This window comes from Ciconia boyciana, chromosome 5 (genome assembly GCF_034638445.1).
Source record: "Ciconia boyciana chromosome 5, ASM3463844v1, whole genome shotgun sequence".
NCBI lineage: Eukaryota > Metazoa > Chordata > Aves > Ciconiiformes > Ciconiidae > Ciconia > Ciconia boyciana.
Window position 1 is genome coordinate 6,723,832 of NC_132938.1, and position 19,792 is coordinate 6,743,623.

A 19,792-nucleotide genomic window follows, 5' to 3' on the forward strand; every position below is an offset into this window, starting at 1 on the left:
GCCGCCCTGCACCGAGCCTGGGAATGGGAATATGCAGGAAAGATGGAGTCGAGCTGCTCCTGGTGGTAACGGGCGTCGGGGCAAGGGGCAGCAGGGACGAGCTGCAGCTGGGGAGAAATCTAGTTAAATATTAGGAGATAGCTTTTAACCATGAGGGTGATCAAGCACAGAGCATGGAGAGCTTGCTGTCTCCAGTATAACCCCACAGAAACTCAAAATTCAACTGGGGAAGCACTGAGCCACCTGATTTAACTGTGAGGTTGGATTTAAATTTGAGATTGAACCTGCTTAAAGCAGGATTTGGGTCAGAAACCTCCAGAGGTCCTTTCCAAGCAAAATCAGTCCATAATTCAGCTGTGCAAAGCCACATGTTCAGCCTGCGAGGCTGGGATGTCACAACAGCCCAGTCCCACTGATGGGGAAACTGAGGCACAGGAGGGAGAGGGGACATGTGCAGGGCTGTGCAAAAAAACCTAAGCTCGCTGGTGCAGGGAAGGGATGTGCATCCCTTTCCTTACTTTTTAGTTTAATAAATAGTAAGTGTTGTTTGAAGGGCAAGGTCAGCACAGGACTGGTGGCTGTGTGGACCAGGGGTGCAGCACAGCGTGTGCTGCTGGAGCGTGTGCGGGGACTTCAGCCCAGGAAGGCAAGGTGCAGAGGTACAAAGGATAGCTGATTACAGCCAGCCGTGAGTCAGAAAGCCCACGTCTGCAGTAAGGGACACATCACCTGCCAAAGCATTGGAGTCTGACCCAATGTGTTGCTTCTGTAACTCTGGCAAGTAACTGGAGCCATGAGAAAAGTCTCTAGCAGAGAGTGGTCCAGTTCTTGCCCTGAGCACCAACATGGAAATGGGCTTTTCTGCACCCAACATCCGAAAAGGACCGCTACTGCAAGCTCCTCGGCAGGAGGCAGAAGCTAAATTTCAGGCTCTGGACGGAGTTGCCCATGATGGTATTGCTCATGGTCAAACAGGGCAGCTGTAATAGGGCAGGGAAGCAAACAGCAGCCTTTTAATAATATATCTGAGCTTACCCAGTGGGCCACAGCGGTGTTAACAGTCTCCATTTTCTGACCACGTCTAGGAAATCAGCTAGAAAGGGATCTACTTATCTGTAGTTATATCGCCCAACCAGCCTGCATCTCCCCACTGTCAGGAGGTCTCTGTGCCAAACGTTTCTCATCACGTTGCAAAGATGAATCCTGAGCCACCCAAACCTGCTGTGGTCCCAGGGTCATCCCTGTACCTGCAGCCACCAGGTCCTCATGGCATATTTGGCGTGTAGTGGGGTGCCGACCCTGTAATGGGGTCCGTCCCCATCCCCGCTGCACACCCAGGGAGTGCTGGAAAAAACAGGCAGCAGGGCAGGACCTTGCTCTTTGGGGATGGCTTGGGTTTAAATCGATGGTGAAACCTCCCCAGGGCTATCCCTGGAGTCACTGAAAGCCTCCAGGGACACCTGGCCAGCTGAGGCGAGTGGCCGATGTCCCCAAAATGGAGCTTTAGCTGGCCCTGATGTGCAGGGCAAATCCCGCCGTGGCAAAGTGGTGTAAAGAGATGATGTTTTCAATCCCATATGTTTTTAATGCGCCGTGTATTTTTGGAGGGTAAATGATCCTTTAATACCCAGTCAGGTTAGTTATTAGTCCCTTCCTCATTTACCAGCTCTGAAAGGGTTTTTTCCTCATCATGCTCCAGTGGTAGCTGACACAAAAAATTTGAAGTAGCATCTCTGGACAAAACAGTGAAATACTAGAAATAAAGAAAATACTAAAAGCTGCAGGATACATGATTTGCCTCCTCTAGTCTAACCTCTCCCCTTTCTCACGACAGTGTGCTGAGGTGAATTCAGGATTTTCCCTCCTTGCAGCAGTCTCTGCCCATGCAAAGGCAGAGCACACTTTGAGCCTAGCTCAAATTTAGGCTAGAACGAGGAAAGGATCAAATCCCTAGGAAAAGCCGCACAAGCTGATAGCTTTTATTACCAATGTAATAATTTAATATCACCAATATGCATCTGAGCATCTCCTGTTCACCCAGCACACCCTGATGGGACCTCAGCTACTCCCACCACCGTGGGACTTTATGCCTCTGGGCATTTACTTACCATATGTCTAAGTCTTTCAATGTGTGCATTAGCTGTGTGAGATAACCACTGATTCATCTAATTTGTTGATTTTTGTCAAGTGAAGAGCTTACAATGAGTTCAATGATCACTTCAGCATTACACCCCTCTGGGGTGCATGCAGGAGCCCTGCAAAAAAATGGGTTATACCAGGATACCCGCTGCTCTGCGCTCGCAGACAGAAATAGCAGCAGGGCTGTTGCCACAGCTTTATCTATGCCCTGGGCCTATCAGTGGTGACAGCCCTCGCTAACGAGATCGTCGGTTAATGCTGTGATGGCAAGGGCTGCTTATGTGGCAGCCAGAAGCGAGCAGAGAGCACAAGGGAAGCACCTGGGACATGCACTGGGGTGACAGTGCCATTTATTGGGAGGGCTTTTCCCATGCTTGGCCCTACAAGCTCCATGTATTCATGTTTAGAGTGCCATTTCTTTAATGTTGTTTTGAATTTTAAAAGCAAGGAGAGGAAGAGCATGTCTGTGCTGCTGCACACCAGCCCACCTGGACTTATCCACTGCAGCAACAGACCAAGAGCTGGAAAATGTAACAGCTTTTAATTAACCTGGTCTTACCTGGTGCCTCCGGATTCCTGCTGGGATTTGCACTTCCACTTGGAACCTTGCCTGTCCTGAGCAGCTCATGCTCTTTGGACTCACCTGTCAGAAATCAGCTGTATTTGCAAAACCCAGCAGCTAAGGCTGCTGTCAGACTTTTCCAACTTTTTTTCATACTGCATCAGTCAGTTTTCATCCCTCCAGACAGAATTTCCTCAGCCTCTCCGCCCACCAAAGGCATCCCAAAGCATGGCGAGGAACAAGGAAGCAGAAGGGCACATACAGCTGTGAGAAGCCAATTTTTTTCCTGCACAAGTCCCCCCAGAATTTCAGGTCTCACCCCAGAGCATTGCAGCACTGGAAGGAAAGCACCGCAACACTCTCAGCTTCGTGTTTGCTGAGCAGCTTTCTATCCTCTCCAACAGTGGGCCCCTCTGCATGTCCCAAGCACAAGCAACGCGCTGGGTTTGGGTCCCCCTACCGCACCCCCAGCAGAGCATCCCCAGGCCCAGGAGCAGCGGGGACCACAGGCTCTGCCAGAGCCACCAGTGAATCCCCGTGTCACTAGATGGCGGCAATGCCTCGCATCCAGGGAGGAGATGCAGGCACGCAGCCTGCGGGGAGCCTTGACCTGCTCGCACCCAGCCTTTCCCACCCTCGCACAGGTCCCTCCCCTTTCAGGCCACGGACACCCAGCCATCCCGCAGGGATTCGAGGCAACAGCCAGGAAACACCAAAGAGCCCGATTTTGGAGCCGAGGCAGAGGGAGCAGGGGCGATGTCCTGCAGCGGGAGGCCAGGCTACAAAGGTGGGTGACCTGAGCCACCGCGAGGGCTCATTGAGGTGGGAAGGAGGTTCTTCATGTTCACCCCATCTTCCCCCTGAGATTTGAGCTGGGGTTTTATCACCCTCCTTCCAGCAGGGTCTCTCCTCCCCTGGGGGTCTCTGGAGCCTACCCCCGGGAGAGACTCAGAAAGGGGCACATGGAAAGATCCCAACTTGCAACCAGGACCAGAACGTGCCAAGTTTAATAAAAAAGCATCACATAAGCCTGAACAGCACAAAAATCTCCCCATATCTCCCAGTCCTGTCTCTGCCTGTGAGCTGTCTGGTGTCTGAAAACCATACACAAGCAAAAGCTTTCAGACCTATAAGTGACCCAAGCAACACCAGGCAGGTCCAGTAAGTGGGTGACAAGGACGTTTGGGGTTTTGCAATGTCATTTACTAACCCATGCAGCATACGTCCCAGTGGGAAGCGTGTTATGTTGTCTGAGAAAAAATATATAAGCTTGTCGCTGAGGGTTGTTGAAGCTGTTATGTGTCCCCTGCCCTCTCACACACAGAAGTATGAACTTTCACAGAGAAAACAGGGAGATTCCAGGTAAAAATTATAAGGGTTTGGCCAGAAATCAAACTATTTCAGTTCTGCCTTTTTCAGGGGCAGACCCACGTGTTGGTGAGGTTCAGAGACCCATAGCAGGAAGGGAGCTAGGGAAGTTTGCAGAGTGTCTGCAGCTGCACACGCAAACGTGCACCCAGAATCATTTGTCTGAGACTCATGTCAAGGAGATACAAGGAGATACAAGGCAGATATGTACATATATAAATGAATTAAAGCACATGAATCTGACCCTTTGTTACAGAAAATGTGTCTTTTTTCCCCTCTTTCTAAATCTGATATAAATAGTCAGTATCTCAGCTGACACGAAGTAGGACTTCCACGTGGGACAACACCTCTTCTCACCTATCAATGTGCGCACACACTTTTCTACCTCCACCTCTGGTGATTTTGTGGGGCAAGGAGCTGCCAGCACATTGGCCTTTTCCCCGTGGCTGGGTGCGATGCTCTTTCCTCACCGTGAGGTGTTTCACAACAAGCTCAAGGACATCCATGTTGTGGTTTGGGTCTTGTAGACCAAAGTGCAGGACCCGCTCATAAAGGCAGAGCAGAAAGGGAGCGCGACGATGGGATTGTGCAATGCTGGCTCCCACAGTGGGACGTTGAAGACGCTATTACCTGGAGAAGGTTGTGCAATCTGGTCCTACTATGCCAAAGATTATATTAAACTCCAGGGCCAAATTTTATCTCAAAATCTGCAATCCCATAGGATATGGGCTCTATGGCCACCCACCAGGGACTTGACAAGGAAGATGCTGTGGAGGCTGAGCAGTTACAGCATGTTTACTTTATCAGCTTCTCCAGGTGACTTTGGGAAAGTCTGTCAGTCTCTGTGCACTCCATCATGTACAAAAAGGGGATATCTGTGCTCAGGGAGGTGCTTTGACTATAGCAAACATGCCAGCAGCACTAAATGGGACATGCATGGTAGCAACCTTGGACTTTGTCCACAGCTCTGGCCTTGCTGGCACCGTGGTCATTTCCTGTGGAGCGTCGCCCTGGCCGTGAACCTGGTGAAAACTCAGATGCTCTCAGACCCCATGCAACCTCTCACTCTGCCCTTCTTGCTGCAGTGTCATGCCTCAGAACTAAGCCTCTGGTTGGTGCATCACTCCCGTGTCATTGCTTTCCCTGATCAAGGAGCACCATCTGCTAGTGAAGGTCTTTGGGGCTTTTGTTTAGACCTTTCATTTGTTTTAAATATAAACTGTGGTTATACATTTGGCTCAGAGAGAGACAGAAACACTGGTCTTTGGCACAGTGCATCTGCACATTCACTCTAGAGCAGTGAAGATACCAGGGTAATGATCACCCCGGAGGGTGAGGCTCCACTAGATATCATGGGTATGGGACACCAAGTCACTTGCTTTGACAGTGATATTACATTTATGAAAAGCCATTTCAGGGAACGGGACATTCATATAGTGCCTGTGTGTGGTAAGATGGGTTGCACATCAGGACTCATGTGCAAACAGTAGGGTATGGAGACGCACAGGCTCCTTCTCATGCCTGTATGGGCCTGGGTAGCTCTCCTTGACTAATTAGTTGCAACCCACTGTGAGCAGTTATTAAGTGAGCTGCTGTGCTTGATAAATCAGGATTGAGGAGAGCATGGGCCAGCTGGAGAGGTGAGCACAGGCCCAGAGCGACAGCCAGGTGTCCCTCCAGGACTGGAGTTCATCTGACCACCTGTAGGCACTTGGAAGCTACTGCTCTTTGCATCCCAACCTGCAAGTCTCCACTTGGTCAGATGAAGGTTTGCTTATCCCCACTGTGTCTCAGGGGCTCTTCATATGCCTGGATCAGATGAATACATCTGCACTGCAGACTTACGGTCGGGTGGGATGAAACACATTTGCATTGGTTAAATGTTCACTGGCTCTGATTTGGGGGACTCTTCCAGACCTTCCTCGCTCAAGAACATTAATAGCTAATGGCTCCATTTCTTTCCCAACATTTTATTTCCCTGCCCTGGCACAAACTAGCTCCATAAGCAACGAGCACCGTTTTCAGTCCTTGTCCCCTGACTCCATAAGCTGGGCAGTGGGATAGAGGACAGCCTTATCCCACCGAAGGCCAGCTGCAAGGGCGATAAGTGCCCTCTGAGGGCGTGAGCAGGGATCCACGTGCCCAGAGAGAGGCAACAACACCATGCCACAGATGTCTGACGCAAGAGAGTGGGAGGTGAGTGGCACAGCCACCAGCTTTATTCCTGCTATAAGGCAAGACCCCAACAGCAAAGGCCAGCTCTTCTGTAAGCTCTGCTCCCCAGGTGATCATTGGCAAGCAAGCTAAGGCAGTGGTAGGTTTCATGCTATCAGGGAAACCGCTGCCTTGCCCTTGGAAAAACAATACTGAGCCTTTGCTCCCTTTGGGAACTTTGTAATAAGACAATAAGGGCTGAGGGTTGCCCTTTGCTGAATTTCGGCATTAATGGAAAGCTTTATCAAACAGCAGCGCTCTGTACAAGCTGCCGCTTTCGGCAGTCTTGTCAAGGCTCTGATAATGGCATATCTAATCTAAACCAATATGAACTGGTGCTTGCATGTCTACAGCTTGGAAGCTACAGCTTGGAGGCAGCCAGCCTCCGGGAGACTGCAATGGCCATTTCAAAAAGAGAAAAAGCTGGGGAAGGTGCCATATTTCATCTCAGTGCTGTCCTGGTAATTCAGCATAATGAAAACTTTGTGGAAACCAAGAGGGACAGAGAGTTCGCAGCAGCAGCAGCATCTTTTCCCATCCTATTCAACCTTTCAAAGCAATGCAGCCATGTGGCCTGCTGAAGAAACCTTTGTTCCTCAAGGGTAAAAATAATCAGACCAAAGATGTGAAAACTGGGCAGCAGACCAAGTTCCCAGGTACAAGCACAGCAGAAACAGGGATGACTCAAGCAATAATATGGGTTGAGATGGAGGGAAGGTCACCTGGGGATCTGTGATTGGCAAGCTTGTGACCAAGCTCTTCAAAAAATGGCTACGGGTTTTGGGGTTTCCAACTGGACCTGCATTGGAGAAATCCATGACTGAATCAGCAAAAGCCATGGCTTGTAGCCTTTCACATTTTGGCTCAGAAAATCCTAGTGTAGAGCCCAGTCCCAGCTTCCCAAAGGCTTCACAAAGTCTGGGGAGTCACTGGTGGGATAGATAAGAAGAGTGAGAGAAGATGTGGAGGTGCATGAAGACATTCCCAAACCTCCACAAGGTTGCCAGGTACCCCATCCTGGGCTACAGCAAAATGCCTCTCCCCACACAGCACTCCGCCTGTAAAGTCCTTTTCAGAGTTCAGAGCTTAATCAAAGTTTTGATTCAAACTGGACGAGGCAGAGAAGGATTTTTGCTGCAGGAGCCCTGAGATTCAAAATCCTGTTCCCCACTATAACGTCCAAATTGTCAAGAAGCAGTGCAAGTAGGAGGGTGGTTTCTGAGTGCCCTGGCAGACACTGAGTGAAAGTGCATAGGAGCTGGGAGTGGGAATCACAGGGAAGGGTTGAGGGAAGGTGATAACAGACTGCTACTGTTCCGTGGGCAGCTACAGAGATGACGGGACCAAACTCTTCTTGGTTATGGCAGATGTTAGAACATGAGGCAATGCCCTCACAAATTGCCCTTTGGGAGATTTGGGTTGAGCATCTCTTCTTTGAGAGGTGGGTGGTGCAGACCCAGGGTGGGTACCCAGAGAGGCAGAAGGGGTGGTTTTTGAGATTTGGCTAAAGCCATAGCTGAGCTGATCTAGTGTTGGTGATGTTCTTGCTTTGAACAGGAAGTTGACCCTTCAGAGGTCCCTCCCAACCGGCTTTTCTCCAATTCGTCACCTTGGGACACAGAGCATTCAGATACCTCCATGGCTAGGAGGAAGCTGAGAAGTTTTGCATGCCCATATCTTTGATTCAGGTGCAAAAAGCAGAAATGAGACACTTGCGTCCTTTTTTCTGACAAGCTTCTAAGATCCTGTGCTTTATTTTCAAAGCAACTTAAACATGGAAGTACCTGCTGGCTTCCCACAAGAAGTAGCCTCCTCAATAATTTTTGAAAATGATCCATGCCTTTTCTCTTTCTACAAACCACGTCCAGGTTTTGTGGTATGGATTTAGTTGATGGTGAACTGACTTGGCGTTGCGTTAATGCAAATCAGGTGCATTTTCTTGGCCCTGGAAAGTTAAAGTGATGTCATGTTTTAAAAGATCCTGTATTCCGGTGAGGAGATGTACAAATATTCTGAACTTTGCTATTGAGATTAAGTTTATCTCACCCGCCATTTGCTCAGCAGGCCTGGCTAGATAATAATTACCCTGGCCAAATTTCATCCAATAAGAGTTTCTTCTTTTTTTATAAGAACTTCTGCATTTCTTTACTAGGGAAAACAAAAGAAAATTAGTCTAGCAGAATACTTGCAGACAGAACAAAGAGGTTTTATTTTTGATCATTGATCAAAAATCAGTTGGTTGCATTTCCAAACCTGCCAGCAGTGATCCATAGTTCACATTTATCCAATGCACCAAGGCTGGGAGCATAGATATATCTATCCACAGTAAGTGAGAAGAGGAGAGGATACCTGCAGAAAACTTGGGTCCCAGGGGGGTGAATTCTCTCATGAGTTGCACATTTCTGCCAACTACCAAGAGAGTTCTGAACAATTATATTCTCCTTTTACCATTTGGTGGGTGACATCCAGACCTTTAGGAGCCTGGCCTGCCCAGAGTGAGTTCTCGCCCAGTTTCTGGTGGTTTTCTAAGTGGTTCAGCTGCCCAGATTAGGCATGATAACCATTTAAAAGTTCGTGGGACAAAACCTGCTGGGCTTTTCCAAATCCTGTTTTAGGCTCAGGTCTCATTAGCTCGGTGGTTTTATCTCCTTTCAAGCTGGTATGGAGATTGTGGTCCTGGAAAGTCTGCAGTGGCTGAGATGGGGGGCCAGGGAAAATACCAGGTGCTCCTTCAAGCACCTAAGATTGGATTCATCTTGGCTAATATGAAGTGTTTACGAATACCCTAGTCATGTAGGCTTCTTCTGGAGGGGGATAGGCAGCCCTTATTATGTGTTTCTCCTATTTCTCTCCTTCAGCTCATCTAGACATCAGCTCAGAGATACTCATTGCACTTCAAGTGGCTGGGGTTACCTGAGAAAGGTCTCTCCCTGCTGACTTAGCAGCCACCCCTTCTCCCTAGCCTGCACGTGGAAATGGGTGAGAACTGAGCATCCACCCTGACATTGGGATGTGGTCAGACATGGCCAGTCCAGGAGTGCATCTCACTGAAAAATGAATGAAAACCACAACTCCAGGCTGCTCTGGTCAATGATGGCCAGGGAAAAATGAGCCATGCAGAGCTGGAGATTTCCGATGGTGATCACCCCATGGTGCATTGGGAGCGCGGGGCGCCAAAATGAGTCAGATGATAGAAAAATATTCAGGCGTTTTTTCAAGTCTGAATCTCTCTCCCCATCATGCAAAGAGAGGGGACCTGAATTGCCTGGAGGAGCAGCCATAGGTCCAGGGCATGAACGTGTGGGAGGCACACGTGTGTTTCCAGGTGGCCTACGGCTGGAGGACGTTACCTGGCGGGATGCAGGGAGCTGCCAGCTCTGGCTGCTGCCAGGACCTGGCCAGAGAGGTCAGTCACCACTGTCCCTATGAAGAAGACACTGAAAAGGAACATGGGGCAGCACAGCCCCACGTGACCCCAGGGTATTCACCAGGGGAGGGGGAAAAAATGAAATGCAATTCCTAAGGTGATGTTATTCCTGTTGGGAAGCCCGGAATAAAAGGGAAAAAAGCTGAAAAGCTGTTTGGAGAAAGTGCTGAATCAACCACTCCATGAGTGCTCTCTGAACCTGCCTGGCCCTTGCCACAATGCGGAGGGGTGATCTCCCCCGCGGACACCCCCCAGCCAACTTCGCACACCGAAGGGCAGAGGTTTTCCCTCTCCTGCCTTGTCAGGCAGACGCTGCCTGTACTAATTAACCAGAAACAGGCTGAATCTAGCCTAGGCAGCGTCACTGTGCACCACTGCAGCACAGAGAGCAGAGGCAGGCGGCAGCCCCGGGCTGAGCCTGCAGGAGCAGGACGGGTGGCTGCAGAGGGCTCTGGCAGCATCTCCAAATTGGAAGGGAAGGAGACATATTTTTTTCACGCTTATCTGTAGTTTCACTTAAAAAAAGGCCAAAGTTGCTATGAGAAGGCAGAATGGAAGAATTGCAAAGAGGAGAAGGCATATGAGTGTAAAGGAGGAAAACCCCTGAGCTGGTGACTTTGGGAGGGAGGAGGAATTCATTGGGGCAGAGGATGAGATGGGAGCAAGAAGCGGAGCCTGGGACTCCAGACGCAGAGGATAAATGCTCAGATGCCATGAAGCAACCTGGGATGCTCAGTCAAGGGGACCACACTGGGAGAGGAGCCCAGCCCTGAGTCCTGCTTTGGAGGGAGGAACTGGGCTCAGCTTGGAGACTGCTGCTGGCCCTACTTCTGATGTGGCATGTGGGAGAAATGCAGCTCCGAGGGCTGGGATGCTCCTTCAGTACACGAGTGACTGTGGCTCCTCTGGGGAAAGGAGAGGAAAAGGGGTTTTAGCAGTGGCTCCTGGCAACAGCCTTGGTTGATCACTAATGGCACCGGTCCCTCTATCCACATGAAACCCCTTTCTGGAGGCAAGGCCACAGTGATGGAGTCTGAATTAAACTGCAGTCTCCAGGATGGGCCAGTTCAAGCCCAGGATTTGATTTTGAGTCATGTTTTTTCCTTAGGGAACAATGATGATTTTGTCACTACTGCTACATCTGGGTTACACCAAAACCCACCGTTACAGAGGACTACGAGGCAACTGAAGGAGTGAGTAACTTAGTCGCTGCCAGCATGCCACCACTACTCTTTGTGCCAGTGCTAAAGACCCAGCATGCGTACATCAGCGAGTAGAAACCCCACCGGTGTCACCGGGGACACCATAACTTTTCACTACTTTCTCCTCTTCCAGATGTGCACTTCCAGACTGCAAGCTGATAAGATGATTTGGCTCGTTCCTCTGATAATTAATCTCTTTGCACAATTATATTTTTATCATTTGTTTATGGATGCCACGTTGCTACCTCCATAAAACGGGTTTATGGGGTATTCCCTGCCTCCACATTGTAAACTGAGGTCTGTAAAATGTAGAGCAATTTATCACTGACCATTGCCCAGTTTTATGTTAATGTTTGAACATGGCCATAAAAGAATTACATCATCTTACTTGTGACCAACTTTTAGGGCAAAAGGACCTTATAAAACCAAGCTCTGCTTACCAGCAAGGCACCTTCTCTTGTGTTGGGAGCACAGAGAGCCTTTCCATCATGAGCTTCACTGGAAAGTACGAACTCCAGTCCCAGGAAAATTTCGAGCCTTTTATGAAAGCCCTTGGTAAGTGCCTGCGTGCGCTGTGTACTGCTTTGCCTCTGCAGATCCCACTGATATTTGGGAGTCCAACTGTGCTGATGTGCTGATGATGTAGATTGAAAACATCTCTCAGATTTCCTATTTCTATCTGTCATCTTGCAATTATTGGGTTTTTTTAAATGCATGTGCATGGAGTTGTGATCTCAAAATAGAAGAGAAAGCATCTCTCTGGCTGGTGGCTGGTGGTCAAGAGATGCTGGGTGAAATTTTACGGCTTGCAGGAAAAAGGTCCCAGCAGTCTCTGCAGCCACGGGCCAGCACGGCAGTGCTGCACACACATGCTGAGCCAGCGGGACCTGCTTAGGGTGACTGCAGATCTGCCCCATCAGGCTGCGGAATGCGAGAGCAAGCAGGACATCGCTCAGCCCACTGTGCTGCTGTGCGGTGATGCTGCAAAGCCCCAAATTCCACCATTCATCAGAAAAATAGTCGGGTTGTTTAAATGCTTAATGATGAATGTGGCTAGCTAGACTTCCACCAGTGACAGTGCCAGGGAACGTGCTCCTGCAGGGATTCAGGAGGCTTTGCACTACTTCTACCTGTCAGATCAGCTTCAGGCCTTGGGAGAAGACTTTAGTGAGCTGGTTCTGAGGGACCCTGAATCTCATTTAAAAAACACTTGGTTCCCTCCTTCTGCATCAGTTTATTCCATTTTCTCTGCTTGCCTCTCAGTGAAAGAAGGAAAACAGGGTTTCTTCTTTCCCTCTGATGCTTGGCCAGGGAGGCAGCTGTTCTGCTCCCCACCAAGTCAGTGGAACAAGGGAGAAGTCTAGTTCCCACACAAACCCAGGATGACTATTTATTATTCTTCCTCCCCAGCAGACTCAGGGCTGTGTGGCCCTTGGGGAACCATCATCCTTGTGAGGCTTTTCCACACTAGAATAGAAATCCTTCCAGCTGTGGGTCCCCAAATCCCACCACATTCATTTGGCAGCAGCAGTCTGCCCACCGATAACTCCAAGGTCCACCTAACGTCTCTTGTTCCTGGGCAGGGCTTCCTGATGACCAGATCCAGAAGGGCAAGGACATCAAGAGCATCTCAGAAATTGTGCAGGATGGGAAAAAGTTCAAGATTACTGTGACAACTGGCTCCAAAGTGCTGCACAATGAGTTCACCATCGGGGAGGAGTGCGAGATGGAGATGCTGACAGGAGAAAAAGTCAAGGTGAGTGATCAGCTCCTCTTCTGCCAGGGCTGCATGGGCTTGGCGACATTAAGTTTCCTTTCCAGCCATTCCCTCTGCACTTGAGCCAAAGGGAATGACCAGAGCATGGGTGTTAAAGCTGACACAGGGCAAAGACCTAGGTAATTCCCCAGCTTGGTTCTGTCTCTCACAGTTTGCATACATGATTTAATATAATCAGAAGGGGCTAATTGCTGAAACCACATCTGCAGATGTGACACCCGCTGCCCTGCTCCCGGCAGCTCCTCAGCAAGGCTCTTAGGGACACATTTCTGAAAACGACAGTCCATTTCTGAGCCACCTTCCTGAGATACTCAGAACCCAAGACTCTGAAGTTCCCACCTCCCCTCTTCACTTCTACAAAACACCGTACAAGCTCCCCAGCCAGCACTTCTGCAGAGGAAGTCTTGCATTTCTACAGCTATTTTAATAGCCAGTTTGGAAAACACTGGAAGCCAGCATTTTAATAGCCCGTTTAGAAAAGGGGGATAGAGATGCTTTGGTAAATCCTTCTGACAGCAAAAGGTCTGAAAGATTTGAGGTGGAAAAGTGTTGACTTTCTGTCATGTTGCAACACAAAACATACCCCCACCTTCGTTTTGTTGACTTAAAGGTAGTGCAGGAAAGTCAGCCAATGAATCATAAACCAATAAATCTCTCCTTTTGTCCCAGTGGCTGTTAGCTTCTCTGCTAGCCTTTTCCACTGCTTCTGTTTACATGGGGTAAGACGATTTGGCAAGGTGAGGATTTATCAGCCTTGAAATTGGGTCAGCTCCTGTTCCTGGACATTAGTTTCCAATGGTTCATAAAATGTCAAGACAGAGCCACTGGCAAATATTGCCTCTCACCTCTACCTTGGGAGAAGATGATATTGCAGGGACTTTTGAAAGCAGAAGGAATGGCCACCAAAGAAATGCCCCTGTGAATCGGGCTCTGATAACCACACCAACTGTATTGCAATTTCCAGCATCACTGAAGTCCCTTGCAGATAAACTTGGGGGAAATGGCTATTAGAGGAGTTTCACCCTCTATAAATCAGCAACTCAAGGGCAGATGAGCATGTCTTACAGCTGGACAGACAGATGAACAGAAATGTTTTTTGCTGGGTTATTTATTTGAGTAGTTTCAATGATCAGTGATAGCTGCCCTGAGGGTGTTGGTGCTGTCTCTAGCCTTTTTAGACGTGCAGCTCCTTGGGGTGTCAGAGACTCAGCAGATGTGCCCATCCCCCTGATAACTTTCCAGCCATGACTGTGTTTCTGAAAGCTTCCTAAATTGTTTCCCACGTTGACCGAGACTCCCCCCAGCCCCATGCTGTTGCCTAGCTCCCCATCACCCCACCCCAAAGGAGGCTGCTGCAGCAATGTGCAATAGGTGGGTGGTGGAGAGGAGACAACATGGCATGCCCTGGCCCAACTCAGGTGGCTCTGCAGTCCTCTCCTTGGAGGTGTGCGAGTCCTCTTGGTCTGTGTGCTGCATGAGGAGCTGCCCCAAGGAGCATCAGGGCTGCACGGAGGCACCAGTATTGGTGGGGTGAAGAGCTTTCCTTGTTCTCCCCCAAAACTCATGTGTTGGTGTGATGCCAAGGGATCCCAAGGATCCCTGCTCTGCCATCTAACAGTGCAGGAGCCATGAGTGAGTCTCAATTTGAAGGGGAGAGAGGTAGGTACAGTGGCAAATTCGCACCCTTGTAGAGCCCAAGGTAAACATCCATACCCTTGCTGTGCTGTATTCACCACCAGCACAACTCTCTCTCCTCCTCCCAGGAAAGTAAAAATCACTGGGGGAGCAGCTTGCTCCAAACAGCTTGCAGAGGGGATGGTGGCGACTCAGTACAGAAGGGGAAAGACAAAATGCAGGGGTTGATATGGTCTCCAGCAATAACATGAATGCCTCTGTCTCCTCCCCTCTCTACCAGGCTATTGTTCAGCTGGAGGGTAACAACAAACTGGTCGCAAACCTGAAAGGGCTGAAATCCGTCACTGAACTCAACGGAGACATCATCACCCATGTAAGTGCAGATGAGAGGGGCAATGGCTGGAGTAACGGTGTATACAGCTGCCTTCAGGGTTCTGGCCCTACAAAGCCTGCAGAGATGCTGGGGACCTTAGAGAGGTGCTGGAGATGAGCACGTGCTTGCACTCAGGCTCTGTAGCCAAAGCTGGTCAGTTGGCCAGGCACTGAAGGCAGTTTTTCGGTATAGTCTGATCAAAAAAGTACTCTTTGAGACGCCAGCAGGCATTTCTGATCAAAGTTTCATGCAATGAGGGCATGTTCTCGCCCACTCAGATGTATATATTTGTGGCTGGGCCTGGCACTTTTAAAGAAGAGAGGTGCAGCAGACTGATCCCAGTTGAGGGATGCCAGATTATCCCTACCTGCTTTGGGGTATTCATGAAGACATCCAAAGCAGACTGCAGGAAGTGCCTAGACCTTTCTCCTGGGGCAGGGACAGGCGGTAGACCTGCCTGCAAAAGATGTGCCCAGGTGGAGGACCTCCTGCAGCAGGTGACCGAGCTGCAGGAGGCGGTGAGAAGGCTGCGTAACATCAGGGAGGCTGAGAAGGCGTTAGATAGCTGGTTCCAAGCACAGTCTGCAGTAGACCCACAGCCCACGGCCAAACAGCCAAAAACTCCCCCACCAGCACACACAGAAGGGAGGGGGGCCAATAATGCAGAAAATGGACGGTTGCAACAGCAAGGACCAGCAGGAGACGTCCCCCGAAGCTGGAGGTGCCCTTGCAGAACTGCTTCACTGCTCTGCAGACTGAAGAGGAAAGACCCGTCACACCAGGAGGGACGCTGGAGCTGAGTAAGGCAGCCCGAGCTGCTCCCTGCATAATAACCAGCACAACTAAGAAAAGGCGATGGGTGATAGCAGTAGGTGACTCTCTTCTGAGAGGTACGGAACCACTCATTTGCTGACCTGACGCACTCTCTAGAGAGGTGTGCTGCTTACCGGGGGCTCGTATCAGGGATGTCATTGAGAGACTACCAAGCCTTGTACAGTCCACTGGCTATTATCCGCTGCTGTTGTTTCACGTGGGCACCAGTGATACAGCCAGGAGCAATCTGAGGAGTATCAAGAAGGATTACAGAGCCCTGGGAGCAGCAGTAAGGGACTCTGGAGCACAGGTAGTTCTTTCATCAATCCTCCCAGTCAAAGTGAAGGGGTTTGAAAGGGCCAGTCAAATCTGGCAAATCAACAAACGGCTACAGGACTGGTGCCACAGCCAGAGGTTTGGCTACTTAGGCCATGGGACTGGCTTTGAGAAACCTGGTCTACTAGGGGCTGATGGCGTCGATCTGTCAGAGAAGGGGAAGAGCATCTTCGGTCATAGGCTTGCCAAGCTGGTGAAGAGGGTTTTAAACTAAAGTTGCCGGGGGAAGGGAACCTCAATCCATCCCAGTCCTACCAGTTGCATGCCAGTGCCAGCAGTAGATGCCCAGAGCCTGGAGAAGGATCATGGGTCAGCACAGAGCACCTAAAAGGCAGCACAAAGGAATTCCAGCCACTCCAGCCAGTAAGTCAGCTTCACTGGGGACCCAACTTAAATGCCTCTGTGCAAACGCATGTAGCATGGGGAATAAACAAGAGGAGTTAGAGACATGTGCATGCCTGCAAGACTATGATCTTATTGGCATCACGGAGATGTGGTGGGATGGCTCCTATGACTGGACTGTTGGAATGGAAGCATACAGGCCCTTTAGGAAGGGCAGGCAGGGCAGACGAGGAGGGGGTGTCGCCCGCTATGTCAACGACCAACTGGAGTGCATGGAGCTCCACCTGGGGATGGATGAGGAGCTGACCAAGAACATATGGGTCAGGATTAAAAGGAGGGCAGGGATGGTGACATTATAGTGGGGGTCTGCTACAGGCCACTCAACCAGGAAGACCGAGTGGATGAGGCCCTCTATAGACAGACAGGAGCAGCCGCATGTTCACAAGCCCTGGTCCTCATTGGGAACTTCAACCACCCCAATATCTGTTGGAGGGACAACACAGCAGGGCATAAGCAATCTGGGATGTTCCTGGAATGTGTTGATGATAACTTCCTTCTCCAAGTGATAGAGGAGCCAACGAGGAGAGGTGCTATGCTGGACCTGTTCTCACCAACAAGGAGGGGCTGGTGGGGAATGTGAAGCTCAAGGGCAGCCTTGGCTGCAGTGACCATGAAATGGTGGAGTCCAAGATACTTAGGGCACCGAGGAGGGTGCACAGCAAGCTCACTACCCTGGACTTCAGGAAGCAGACTTTGGCCTCTTCAGGGATCAGCTTGGTAGAGTACCATGGGATAAAGTCCTGGAGGGAAGAGGGGACCAAGAAAGCTGTTTAATATTCAAGGGTCACCTCCTCCAAGCCCAGAAGCGATGCATCCCAGCAAGGAGGAAGTCAGGCAAAAACGCCAGGAGGCCTGCATGGATGAACAAGGAGCTCCTGGACAAACTCAATCACAAAAAGGAAGCCTACAGAGGGTAGAAGCAAGGACAGGTGGCCTGGGAGGAATACAGAGAAATTGTCTGAGCAGCCAGGGATCAGGTTAGGAAAGCTAAAGCCCCGATAGAATTAAATCTGGCCAGGGATGTCAAGGGCAACAAGAAAAGTTTCTATAGGTACGCTGGTGATAAAAGGAAGACTAGGGAAAATGTGGGCTCTCTCCAGAAGGAAATGGCAGACCTGGTTACCTGGGATATGGAGAAGGCTGAGGTACTCAACACCTTTTTTCCCTGAGTCTTCACCAGCAAGTGCTCAAGCCACACTGCCCAAGTGGCAGAAGGCAAAGGCAGGGACTGGAAGAATGAAGAACCGCCCACTGTAGGAGAAGATCAGGTTTGAGACAATCTAAGGAACCTGAATGTGCACAAGTCCATGGGACCTGATGAGATGCATCCGCGGGTCCTGAGGGAACTGGCAGATGAAGTTGCTAAGCCACTATCCATCATATTTGAGGAGTCATGGCAGTCTGGTGAAGTTCCCACTGACTGGAAAAGGGGAAATGTAAGCCCCATTTTTAAAAAAGGAAAAAAAGAAGACCCGGGGAACTACAGGCCAGTCAGTCTCACGTCTGTGCCTGGCAAGATCATGGAGCAAATCCTCCTGGAAACTATGCTAAGGCACATAGAAAATATGGAGGTGATTGGTGACAGCCAACATGGCTTCACTAAGGGCAAATCGTGCCTGACAAATTTGGTGGCCTTCTACGATGGGGTTACAGCATTGGTGGATAAGGGAAGAGCAACTGACGTCATCTACCTGGACTTGTGCAAAGCATTTGACGCTATCCCGCACAACATCCTTGTCTCTAAATTGGAAAGACATGGATTTGATGGATGGACCACTCAGTGGATTAGGAATTGGCTGGATGGTCGCACTCAAAGAGTTGCGGTCAATGGCTCAATGTCCAAGTGGAGACCGGTGACGAGTGGCATTCCTCAGGGGTCGGTATTGGGACCGGTGCTGTTTAACATCTTTGTCGGTGACATGGACAGTGGGATTGAGTGCACCCTCAGCAAGTTTGCTGATGACACCAAGCTATGTGGTGCAGTCGACACACTGGAGGGAATGGATGCCATCCAGAAGAACCTTGAGAGGCTTGAGAGGTGGGCCCATGCGAACCTCATGAAGTTCAACAAGGCCAAGTGCAAGGTCCTGCACACGGGTGGGGGCAATCCCAAGCACAAATACAGGCTGAGCAGAGAATGGATTGAGAGCAGCCCTGAGGAGAAGGACTTGGGGTGTTGGTTGATGAGAAGCTCAACATGACCCATCAATGTGCCCTTGCAGCCCAGAAAGCCAACTGTATCCTGGGCTGCATCAAAAGAAGCGTGGGCAGCAGGTCAAAGGAGGTGATTCTCCCCCTCTACTCCGCTCTCATGAAACCCCACCTGGAGTACTGCATTCAGCTCTGGGGGGTCCAACATAAGAAGGACATGGACCTGTTGGAGCGAGTCCAGAGGAGGGCCATGGAGATGATCAGAGGGCTGGAGCACCTCTCCTATGAAGACAGGCTAAGACAGTTGGGGTTGTTCAGCCTGGAGAAGAGAAGGCTCCAGGGAGACCTTATAGCAGCCTTCCAGTACCTGAAGGGGGCCTACAAGAAAGCTGGAGAGGGATTTTTTACAAGGGCATGTAGCGATAGGACAAGGGGTGATGGCTTTAAACTGAAAGACAGTAGATTTAGATTAGATATAAGGAAGAAATTTTTCACTATGAGGGTGGTGAGGCACTGGAACAGGTTGCCCAGAGAAGTTGTGGATGCCCCATCCCTGGAAGTGTTCAAGGCCGGGCTGGATGGGGCTTTGAGCAACCTGGTCTAGTGGAAGGTGTCCCTGCCCATGGCAGGGGGGTTGGAACTAGAGGATCTTTGAAGTCCCTTCCAACCCAAACCATTCTATGATTCTATGATTCTATGATTCTATGATTCTATGATTCTATGATTTAATCATTCAGTTTGTGGGAGATAGACCGGGGACCAGTCCTGTTTTGATTTGCAAGACCAGATCCTTTCCAAGTACAGTTTGGAGCCAAGCACCATGAAAAGCTAATGCTTTACATTTGTTTTTCAGACGCTGACCATGGGAGACCTCACCTTCAAGAGGATCAGCAAGAGAATCTAGAGACCCTGCACATGCCAATCATTTTACTGCATAAAATGTGTCCATTAAAGTAAAATTTGTATTAAAGGCCTCTTCATTATTATCATCAGCCTCTTCACTGTTGCTATAAAGAGATGCAAGCCTCCAAAACTCATGCAGGGCCTGGTAGAAATTAGGCAACAGGCTGAGCCAAGGCTGGGCTGATGTTGGTGAATAGAGCCGAGCTAGGGCACAGGCTCAGAGCCATTGAGTGACCCTCTGAGATGTGCTCCATACTGATGAGCACTCCTCCAGCCCCTTTCTGGGGACAGGTGCCAGCATCCTGCTGGGGATGTCCCAGTGGGTTGTGCACCCATGGCTGCCCTGGCTGGGTGGATGGAGGAGCACTGGGCAAGGAAAGGGCTCTGTTCCTTTTCCTTACAAACATGGCCAAAATGACCACAAGGTGACTGGCCAGGCCAAAGGGTGGGGAGGTTTAGGTGGGCTCAAAAAAATGTCAGTGATCCTGCC

The 19,792-nt window shown here is 50.0% G+C and overlaps 1 protein-coding gene across 1 annotated transcript; it reads left to right on the top strand.

Moving 5' to 3' along the window:
* The first annotated feature begins 11,146 nt into the window (after window positions 1-11,146).
* FABP1 (fatty acid binding protein 1) lies at window positions 11,147-19,319 on the top strand. The gene is made up of 5 exons (XM_072863029.1): window positions 11,147-11,209; window positions 11,318-11,467; window positions 12,496-12,668; window positions 14,605-14,697; window positions 19,253-19,319. The coding sequence occupies exons 2-5, from the start codon at window positions 11,401-11,403 to the stop codon at window positions 19,301-19,303; spliced, it is 384 nt and encodes a 127-aa protein (XP_072719130.1). The 5' UTR covers window positions 11,147-11,209; window positions 11,318-11,400; the 3' UTR covers window positions 19,304-19,319.
* Window positions 19,320-19,792: the final 473 nt, after the last annotated feature.

Bases quoted from the DNA above. Each gene is read 5' to 3' on its own strand.
- FABP1 (XM_072863029.1), top strand. From the start codon at position 11,401: ATGAGCTTCACTGGAAAGTACGAACTCCAGTCCCAGGAAAATTTCGAG. The intron at 11,468-12,495 runs GTAAGTGCCTGC...GTTCCTGGGCAG, and splicing joins GCCTTTTATGAAAGCCCTTG to GGCTTCCTGATGACCAGATC. The intron at 12,669-14,604 runs GTGAGTGATCAG...CCTCTCTACCAG, and splicing joins TGACAGGAGAAAAAGTCAAG to GCTATTGTTCAGCTGGAGGG.